General features: G+C 52.5%; 1 protein-coding gene across 1 annotated transcript; it reads left to right on the top strand.

Annotated features, from left to right (window-relative positions):
* The first annotated feature begins 5730 nt into the window (after positions 1-5730).
* Positions 5731-10248, top strand: Gal (galanin and GMAP prepropeptide). The gene is made up of 5 exons (XM_051147044.1): positions 5731-5821; positions 6667-6721; positions 8397-8486; positions 8833-8910; positions 9897-10248. The coding sequence occupies exons 1-5, from the start codon at positions 5816-5818 to the stop codon at positions 9965-9967; spliced, it is 300 nt and encodes a 99-aa protein (XP_051003001.1). The 5' UTR covers positions 5731-5815; the 3' UTR covers positions 9968-10248.
* Positions 10249-10882: the final 634 nt, after the last annotated feature.

Here is a 10882-nt window from a genome sequence, read left to right as displayed (position 1 = left end):
GGAATCCCAGACTGCCAGGAGGAGGTGTGTACCTGATCATCTCAACAGTCCCCAGAGAAGGCAGCTCGACCCTCAGTGCTCCCTTCTGGAGGGGAGGCCTGTGGGCAGAGTTGCTGTGGGTGAGAGGCGACCATGCTGAGCCCTAGCCCAGAGAACACAATGCCTTAAAGTCCCACCTGAAGCAGACCACAGCGCTCACCATGTCCTTTCAGGTCCAATGTCCCTCTTCTTCTAGCCTCAGCCATGGTGCCTATCCAGCACATACCAGGCCACACAAAGAACCTCACCACAAAGCCCTGCCATGGCTGGATGCCTGTAAGCCAGGGTATGAGTGGGCAATCACTTTCCAGAATCTTCTGACAGATACAATTCTCTAATGGGAGGCAAATAAAACCAAAATACATTATATGCATGTATGGGCATGTCATAACAAAGCCCATTATTATGCACTATTAATGTAAGCTAATAGGGGCTGTCAATAAAGTGGCTGCCATGTGAGCTGCATTCCACACCCAACAGCTGTGTAACAATCCTGGGCACCAATGGTGCACACCTGTAATCCCCTTGCTGGCAGGCAGGCAGGCGAAGCCTTGGGGTTCAGGGTCTGGTCAGCAGAGCCCAATTTGCAAGCTCCAGATCCCACTGAGAGACAAAGACTCAAGACAAAACAAAACAGAATAAAGCAAGATGGACAGCTCCTGTGGGGGGAGGGGCACCACAGGCCTCAACATGCACACTCAACCCGTACACAGAAACACACACACACACACACACACACACACACACACACACACACACACACACACACACTAATAATACTAAATTCATTTAAACAAAAACTCCAGAATTAAGAGAAAAACAACGTGGGGCTGAAAAGGCACTCAGCAGTTGAGAGAAGTAGCTGCTTTTCTAGAGGCCCCAGGTTTGATTTCCAGAATCCTTGTGGGTGCTCACAATCACCTGTAACTCCTGTTCCAGGGGATCTGACTCCACCAGCTGGCCACTGTAGGTACTGCATACACTTAGCACACATACATACACTCAGGCAAAACCCCTGTACACATAGAAATATAAATAAAAATGTAAAAGTTTAAAATATATAGAACTCTTTATCATCATCAAATGTCCTCAGGCTTTCCTCCTTTTCAGTTTGCACACTAGACCTCACGCCCTGCTACCACAGCCCCTGCGACAGTGCCCGCTCTTTCTGTAAAGGACATGAGGCAACTTCTATGTGTGTTTTGAAGCTGAATGCAGGGACTCAGCCCGCGCGGAGTAACCCAGCTCTATCTGCTGACATGTTGCTGCAGCTAAATCTTCCCCATGGTTTGTTTGTTTTTGTTGTTGTTGTTGTCAAGACAGAATTTCTCTGTGTAACAGCCTTGGATGTCCTGGAACTTGCTCTGTAGACCAGGCTGGCCTACCTCTACCTCGTAAGTGCTGGGATTAAAGGTGTGTGCCACCACCGCCTGGCTTTTTGTCAAATGTCTTTTTTTTTTTTTTTTTTTTTTTTTTTTTTTGGTTTTCGAGACAGGGTCTCTCTGTGTAGCCTTGGCCATCCTGGACTCACTTTGTAGACCAGGCTGGCCTCGAACTCACAGCGATTCGCCTGCCTCTGCCTCCCGAGTGCTGGGATTAAAGGTGTGTGCCACCACCGCCTGGCTTTTTGTCAAATGTCTTATTCATGTGGCTTGTGCATGCCTGATAGGCACTTTACCACTTAGCCATACTTGCGGCCCCTCACTGGGGGATTCTAAGCACGTGGTCTACTCCTGAACCACAACCCTAGCCCCAGCCACTGTTCCACCCCCACCTCACAGAATTAAGTCTGGAGACTTTTTTCCAATGGCCACTGTATTACTAGGGTCAGGTAGAAGGAACGGGACTAGCTAGAAACCCTGGGAAGAGAGAGTCAAGGGCACAGGCATCTTCAGGTCAGCCAATTTTAGACTGCCCAGCCATTTCCTTGGTTCCTTTTCCAGTTATAATGAGATCACAGTGGGGTGCAGGGGTGCTTATCAGTCTGGCAGCTCTTCCCAGCCTCTCCCTTCATAAGCATCTTCCCAGCATCCCCAGCTCAATGACTTGCTCTTCCATTTGCTTGTATGTGCTCATCTACCCCTCAGACATCTGGTATTTTGTGGGAGATGCTGATCATAGTAGCTCCAAGTGCACCCACTATAAAACTCCAAATAAGATGGGCTTGAGCAAAAAGTGGACTTTCTCTATGTCCTGAAACAAGCCTAGAGGTCTGCAGCACAGGACCCAGTTTTAGGTACACACAACCACAGCTCCTTCAGTCTGGCTGTCATTCACAGCCATCACCTTGGGCTCCGAGATGGTTGCCCCCCTCCAGTCCCCATATTCACATCTCAGGCAGGAAGAAGAAGAAAAAACAGAAAAGAGGCCTATTCACAAGCTGCCCTTCACTTGGAAAGTGCAGAGCCCTGGCTCTTCCCCCAGACTGATCTGCCTGCCTGTTGGGTCTGGCTCCCTTGAAGCCACAGACCTCGTGATAACCAAGCAGGTATTTGGAGAATGGCTGTATAGTTTGCTCTGCACCAGACTGGAATAGCCACGGGGCAGGTGACTTCAGGGCCACAGCTGTACTGTTGAGACACACTTCCATGTAGGACACTGTCCTTGAGGCCCCAGCTCTCGTTGGCGTTCAGATTTGGATATTTTTTTCTTGGCAGCAGTGGTAAGCAGAGCTTCTGAGGAAGCCTGGACTTACAGGTAGGAAAATGATGCTTTGTGTTTCATGTCCATTACCCTAATGGTGACCCACTTTGCTAGCCACACGCTGGGCTGCCTTGAAGATGACAAGTTGACAATGAGTCCATTGGGTCATTGCTGAGTGAGGAGCCCATTAGAATCGGGCTCTGGGTTCCAGCACAGCATGTACCAGGAAGCAAAGGCGGGTTATCCTGCACCGTCCTCATTTGTAGGATTGAGTCCGTCTGTGACGTGGGAGGTCACAGCCCCCTTCTTCGTCTGCCTCCCACCTCCCAGTGTTTCCCCAGCAGGTGACAGCCACCCTCTAAGAGTTGGTCAGAAATCCCCTCACCCAACTAAAGTGAGGAGTCACCCCAAGTTGTGGAAATACCCTGGAGGGAATGGCACTGAAGGGTGAGCTTGGAGTCTGGCCCAAGTCTTCCACATAGTCCCCCCTCCCCTTTTTTTAACTGGGTCTCATTTACCCAACGCTGGCCTTGAGCTCTCTGTGTATGTGAGAGTATGACCTTAAAGCTCCTGTTGCTTGGCCTTTCCAGTGCTGGGGTTACAGAGCATACCAGCACATCCAGCTTGCTGCAGCCTCCTTAAATGAACTCAAAACACTCAAGTATTTGCCAAAAGCTGTGTCTGATTTCCCTATAAGACACATGGGAGCAATGGCCAGCCAGTGGTCTTGGCTCCTCCTCCTCTTCCTCTTCTTTCAAGACAGAGTTTCTCTGTGAAGCCTTGACTGTCCTGGATTCACTCAGTTTGTAGACCAGGCTGGCCTCAAACCCACAGAGATCTGCCTGCCTCTGCCTCCCGAGTGCTGGGATTAAAGGCGTGCGCCACCACCACCCCATACTTGGCTCCTCTTGTTTTATTTATTGAGATGCTGTCTGGCCACATGGCCTAGGCTGGCCTTGAAGTTCTAGGCTCAGGACAGCATCTTGCCTTTAGCAGGAGCAGCTGAGCTGCAGGCCCTTGTCATGGTGTCTGGCTTCGTCTTTCCAGGTGTTCTCATTGACTTTGGGCAGACACTCGCTTGTTCTGCTCAGCCCTATACCATGGCTGCTTCTGAGCAGGGGACATGCTGGGGCTGTGCCTTCTGGTCAGCTGGCAGAGATCTCAGCCATTGGTCAATGTGAGAGGCACATCCCTGTCCCCTTGCTGAGACTCTAGTAGGGCCTGAGGTGAGGTGTTCAGCCCTTAGCCTGCCTGAAGTTGGATTTCCCTGGTGACATTGGGAGACGTGGGCAAAAGGATGTGGTGTTGTCCATCTATTAGTTTTGAACATTTGCAAGAAAAAGGGCAAAGACTCATTCTGTTAAAAGGAGGGCCAGCAAGATGGCTTAGTGGGAAAAGGCACTAGTTCAAATTCCCAGAACCACGTAAATATGAAAGGTGAGAAGTAATGTGACAAAATTGTTCCTTGACATTCACGTATGCGCCATGACACACATGCCCAGGCATGCTGACCCAGAGACTTACTTCCAGCATTCTGCAGCCTTCCTGACCACGTGGGTCAGTGGATCCCTCAGGGGCAGCCCAAATCTCCACAGCTTCCTAAGTGTAGTGTGGAGACACTCGGAATGTGGGATTAATGTGTATCAATTTGCCTTGCAGTCTGCCCACCCCAGGGCCCCAGGAGGGTTTTAGGGGAGAGAGGAGCTCCTCTGCACAGGGTCAGGCCAGTGCTCACCAGGACATTGAGGTTATTCTGAGTGACCCTATTTCATGTGATCGCTCTGCAAAGGATCTGTGCTAAGCCAAGAGCAGAGCTCTCTTTTCTTATGCACACAGCCTTCTGGGGACCTGGCAGACAATGTCGGTGGGGTCCATTTCTGAGCTAGGAGACAGACAGCTGTGCCCCTAATGGGTCTCAAAGGCTGAGACATTCATCATAGGGCTGCGCCTGGTTGAAATACCTCAACACACTTTGAGAGTCCCGAGTTGCTATTTCTGTGTCTGTCCTAAGGTGTGATTGCAGAGTGTGTGGCTATACCTCTGTGCTGCCCCTGCACAGGTGGCTAAACTCTGGAGGTTCTGACAGCTCTGCCCCTTCGTGTGCCCCCTGACAAGAATCTGGCCTGGGGCTCCACTCTGGCTCTGCAGGACTTTTAAGTACAGCTACAGCAGAGCCCACTCAGGAGACGGGGCTCCAAGAACTGATGGCTGGTGTGCTGGAGAAAAGGTGCACAGCGGCCAGCCACCCTCTACTCTGCCCTGAATGGCTGCCCTCTCCTTCTCCCTCTCAGCAAAACAGGAGTGGAGGTTGCTGGGCCCAGGGTGGGGAAGCGGCAATCACATCCAGGCACCAAGCAAGACCCTGAAATCTGGTTTCTCAGGAGATGTCTGTGACTGGCCTAACTTGGGCTGTGAGGTGGTCCCTTCCAGCCCCAGCCCTGGGAAGGGAAAAAAGACCCGCTGGCTTCAAGATGGAGGTGTTCGGACTCGCTCTTGTGTGAGCAGGGACGGGGGTGGGGTGGGGGTCAGTGGAGAGTGGCTCTGTGATGCAGGGTTGGCCTGGGTCACTGTCTGGGACTGTGGGTGGTCCTCTCCTGCTCCCTGGAAGCGCGAGAGGTTCCGGTTACAGCGGCCCTTGGGACTCTAGGGGGGGAGGAGGGCGGCGCTGTGCGGGTGACGCGGCAGCTCCCACCGGGCATAAATAGCGGCAGCAGCGAGTCTCCTGGCGCGGACACGTCGAGGGATCCTCGTGCGCTTCTCCACGCCGCTGCGCTATGCTGTGAGCTACTCGCCTGCCCGCACTCCACGCCACGCCCGGACCAAGAGACACCCCGACCCTCACGGACCAGCCACGCCCGGTTCCCACTGCTCCTCAAGGTAACCGGGCCCCACCCAGGCTTGCCAGGCCAGAGTCCTGGTCTCCCGTCCCTGCCCCTCTCACAGCTCTGTCCCCATCACCTGCCACTCCTACCCCATGCCTTCGCAGTCCACAGTCCACGTGGCCCCCACTCTGTGTGTGTGTGCTCTCGCTCAGCTCATCCACTTTTCTCCTTCCAGATGGCCAGAAGCAGCGTTTCTCCTGCTAGCCTGGCTCCTGTTGGATGCCACCCTGTCAGCTACTCTGGTGTTCGGGATGCCAGTGAGTGCTAGGGACCAGTATATAAAACATGAGGATCAGCTTGGAGCAAAGGATGGTTCATTTCTCCCCATGACAGAGGTTGGGGTAGAGCCCTGTCCCTGCAGCTGCTGGAGGGTGGGGAGGGTCTCAGGAGAGGAGTAGAGGACCAGCTGGACACAGGCTCAAAGTGGTTCCATTCATGGCCAGGTGTAGAGCCCAGGTTTCTGTTGTTTTTGTTTTTGTTTTTGTGTTTTTTTGAGATAGGGTTTCTCTATGTAGCCTTGACTGTCCTGGACTCACTCTGTAGACCAGGCTGGCCTCGAACTCACAGTGATCTGCCTGCCTCTGCCTCTGAAGTGCTGGGATTAAAGAACGGTGTGTGCCATCACTGCCCAGCCGGCCCAGGTTTCTAATCTCAGTGCTCAGGAGGGAGGTGGAGTCAAGAGGACTAAAAGTTCAAGGCTGCTGTCCCCAACATATCGAATTTTAGGCCAGCCTGGGCTATACAAGGTGCTATCTCAACAGAACATCAAGGAAAAGGCTCTCATTTGTTGGCCAATGCTTGTAACTAGACTAACCTCTACTAACCTCCCAAGGAGACTGGGAGTGCTGGAGGCACAGCCTCAGCCCTGAGGTGGCCCTGAAGAAGACCATCCTGGGCATTTTCACCAGCTGAGTGAGCCATGTCTGGCTTGAACATTAGTGAGACCCGAACTAGTGCACATAGTGGTGTGTTCAGGTCAGATGCCAGGCAGCCAGGACGCCCAGGTATCTGCTCTGTGCTATGCTGGGGAGCCAGGTGCAGGCTACTCTGCTCCTCAGCCCAGGGACCTAGGATGTCTAACTGCTGTGTCATCCTATTTTAGGTAAAGGAGAAGAGAGGCTGGACCCTCAACAGTGCTGGCTACCTTCTGGGCCCACGTAAGTGATTCAGGGCTGGCTTGCTGAGGCTTCCTTGTGGGTCCTGATGTGACTTTGGGAGCCAGGCACTGTTCTCATAACCCATTTACTCTCAGATGAAAAGAAACAGGGCATTCCCATGTGGCTGTGGGGACTGTGGGTTTCCATTAGCCTAACCGCTGCTGCCTTAAAACACCTGCTGTATGGTAGGGGAGGAGGCTGGGAGGTAGGGGGAGGGGCTGGCAACACTTTCCCACTCCCTGACAGGCCTGACCCCTGCAGGCCTCCACTCTTACTCAGCAGATGAACTCATTCCTGGGGTCTCCTCCCTGCTGCATCTAGGCAGAGCCTCTGAAAGCCTGCTCCAGCCTGCTCCTTTCTCTTCACCTCCAAAAGCTGCCCTGCCTGACTCAGCACCCCAACACCTCCTGAGCTCCCCAGGAACCTCCCATCTCTGCTCTACACCTTTAACTTCAACACCTGTTCCTTCTAGAAGTTTCTATTGACTTGCCTACCTTGCCCCTCCATGGGGCTTTGTTCAATTTTTCTGGGAGAGCCAGGTCTCCTTGGAGTTCTATTTGGGCCCTCTGAGTCCCTGGGTCTCCCCTAAACACCCTCCTCCACTTCATGGTATCCTGAAGCTGTCCTCTGACCAACTGACAAACTGAAGGTAGCCAGACACCCCACCTTGAGACCCACCTGAACTGGTTTCTTTCTTGCTTAAAGCTGCTCCCCTAGTCCCAGTGCCACTGTCACCCCAGCATCTTACATTAACACTAGTCTTGTTCCTGTGGCACGGGTCCCACTTTGACCTATGTCACTAATACTTTCTCTGCATTCAGGGCTGGGGAGGGTTAGACTCTGAGGACTTTGCCAGCTCCCAGCCACACACAGTGGGGTAGGGCAGTTCACCAAAGACCTGTGGCTGGCGGGTCCATCTGCATCCCAATGCTGCTCCTGTGTAGTGTGAATGTTTTGTTACATCTTGACCAGAGGTGGGGATTTTGCCTAGGACTGTCGAATCATCAGGGGGTGAGGACAGGTCTGCAGTGAGAGGCAGCCAGAGAGAAAAGGCATTTGCAGACAGAGATGTCTGGTGCTGTCCCCTCCCCCACCTGCTCTGGCCCCTCCTAGGGGTCCTGGATGTCTGTGACTTGCATTAATGCCTTCGGATGTGAACTATCCCAAAGGAGGGGACTGGGCTGGAAGGCATCAGCTCCCTCCTGTGAGCTGCCTAGTTAGTTGCTTTCAAATTTACATGCACAGCTGGATCTGAGATGCCTGTCCATCTTAAGTACTCACTCACTGTCCCGACACGTGGATAGATGTAAAATATACATCCATTCACCCACCCCACCCCCAGCCCACCAGTGTGGAGGGGGCTGTAAGAGGGGCTCATGCTTCCCAGCCCCAGAGTCTGCACGAAGCCTCGCGCTTGTGCTGCAGATGCTGTGTGAGGGTGTTCGTTCGTGCTGCAGGTGCTGTGTGGTCATCATTTGAGAAACATAGGTATAGGGTTGACAAGACCTGCCTGGGACCCAGGGCAGGGTCCCCTTGGAGGCACTGCTTCCTCTTCTGGGGCTTCCACACATTGGCTTTATAATGGCAGTCCAGCTGTGTGTATGGGTCTTCCCCTGAGGTGAAAATGGGACAAGCCACAGTGACAGCAGGTCCTCCCTCCCTGGTCTGCAAACAGATGCCATTGACAACCACAGATCATTTAGTGACAAGCATGGTCTCACAGGCAAGAGGGAGCTACAACTGGAAGTGGAGGAAGAGAGACCGGGTAAGGCCCAAGTCCTCAGATGTACATCCTATCATCCCTGGGACTCCTGGGTGCATGCTGGGGTATGATGGTCACCCCTACCACCCCTCTGCTTAAGGCTGGCCTAGCCAGGCAGGACCTGGGAGCCTGCAGCCTCGTACATCTCTCAATTGCCAGGACCTGGGAGCAGGTATGAGGGAGCTGGCCACAGAGGCCTCTTGGAGAGCTGGCCAGGACCCTCTGCTTCTCTAGAGAGGCCCTGGATGGCTCAGCTGCCCTCATGCTCTCAGCCAGCCTCCCTGGCTTCTGAGGAGTGATAGGGTAGTGAGGAAACAAGCTGGGAACACTGTTCTTTTCCACTATCTAGGAAGCATTGACAGCCCCCTGCCTGAGAGCAACGTTGTACGCACCATAATGGAGTTTCTGAGTTTCTTGCACCTTAAAGGTATGGGAGTGTTTTCCATCTAAAAATGGCATCTTGGGCTATGGGTGTTCCCAGCACTGGCAGGGAAAAAAGTGAAATGGGATTCCCTGGAATGCCACAGGGAAGTATCCATCACCCTAGTGTGCCCTACGTTAGGACTGAGGCATGTCGCACGCAAATGTCCTGTGCTGGGGCTGAGTGTCACCAGGCTGATGTCACTACTGGGAAGAGAGTGAAGCTTTGGGCACAGGTCACTTTCCTGGCCCCTGTTTTTGGCATACTACTTTTAAGGGCATGATATGCCTCAAGCCAGGTTCTATGAGGCCACAAATGCCATGTTCTGTTAACACAGTGAGTGGCAGGTCGGCTCTGGGAGCTGTTCCTCAATTTTCTGCCCCTCCAAGAAGAGCTAAAGGGCAGGAGATTAAAACCAACAGCGTGTGTGTGTGTATGTGTGTGTGTGACACTGGAGAGATGGCCTAGTACTTGAGAACAGTGGCTGTTCTTCCAAAGGACCAGAATTCAGTTTCCAGTACCTATGTCAGGTGGCTCACAACCCCAGCTCCAGAAGATCCAACACCATCTTCTGGATTCAAGAACACACACACGCCACAAATAAAATGAAGTCTTTAAACTAAAGGCAACCAACAGGGCAGGGAGAGTGTGGGAGAACTGATGGTTAATTAGAGCCTTCAAGGCCAGGTCCCCCAGGCCCCTAGAAAGCTTCTAAGGCTTTCTGGAAATCTCTGCATTATTGTCCCTGCAGAGAGCACCTGCCTCAGCTGTGTCAGGAGTTTCTGTCCCTCCGTTTTTGATCTTGTAACATGGGAAGGTGTTCTTGGACACCAGTTTCACACCTCCATTGGCCTGGCCTCTTTGAAGAGTGGACAGTCCTTCAGAGCTTAGACACACAGATGCTGTACCCCACAGTGAGAAGTCGCCCCTCTCCTGGGGACTACGATGTGATTTTTCCCTCACACTAACTGACTGATATTCTTCCTATCCAGAGGCCGGTGCCCTAGACAGCCTGCCTGGCCTCCCCTTGGCCACCTCTTCAGAAGATCTAGAGCAGTCCTGAGACCACGCCCACTGGGCATTTGTGTCTTGTGATGTAATTCAAAGTCACTCTAGGCAAAGAAGAGTCTTCTGCCAATTCCTCAAGCAAACCCTCTGTTCTCTGCTTTGATGCTGTTATTGTGTTATAATTAAGATGTTTTGATTGGAGTAATTATATTGTGTGATACAATAAAAACTAGCAAGTATATGGGGCGGTTTGGTTCTTCTATGCTGCAGTCCATTACTACCACCTCCAGTGTGGTTATTATAGTGTGTGTGTGTGTGTGTGTGTGTGTGTGTGTATGTGTGCGCGCGCGCACGCACATGTGCTACTGAACTCAGATCAACAGGCTTGGCAGTAGGTGCCTTTACATGCTGAGGCATCTCTCTGGCTCCCCACTAGTGTGTTGTAAAAGGTAATAGTAGACATCCACCCATGCATTAGGTAAGGGTTAAACCCGAATTCCACATGAACTGCTCAGGCTGATGCAGCCCTCTAGTGTGCTGCTGACAAGAACAAAGGCGCAAATGGGTATAGCCCGACTCTGCAGCAGTGGCCATAGAGACAGGAAGGGGAGAATTGGCTCTAAGCAGAAGATACCAAAAGATCAGAGAAGAAAACAGGTTGACTGGAGAGCCAGGTACACATGTGCCAGGCTGAGCTGAGCTATACCTTCTGTGTCTCCCTCACTGTAGGACAGGTTGCCAGCACTGGTCTCACCTGGCTGCTTATGTTTGTCCTTTGCAGAACAGAGCAGTCTTACGGGAGTCCACAGAGGCTCCGCAGGAAAGGCGAATCCAACCTCATAGGCAATGCAATCCTTACTTCCCTGTGCCTGCAAGGGACACTAGCTGATGACAGACATGGTGTCCCCAGGTCCAGCCACTCCCTCTCATATCCTCCTGTGATTCAGACCCAGCTCCCACTCCCAGGCTA

Source organism: Acomys russatus, chromosome 5 (assembly GCF_903995435.1).
Source record: "Acomys russatus chromosome 5, mAcoRus1.1, whole genome shotgun sequence".
In the NCBI taxonomy this organism is placed as follows: domain Eukaryota; kingdom Metazoa; phylum Chordata; class Mammalia; order Rodentia; family Muridae; genus Acomys; species Acomys russatus.
Note: the sequence above shows the minus strand (reverse complement) of the source record. Positions and strands in the feature narration are given on the sequence as shown.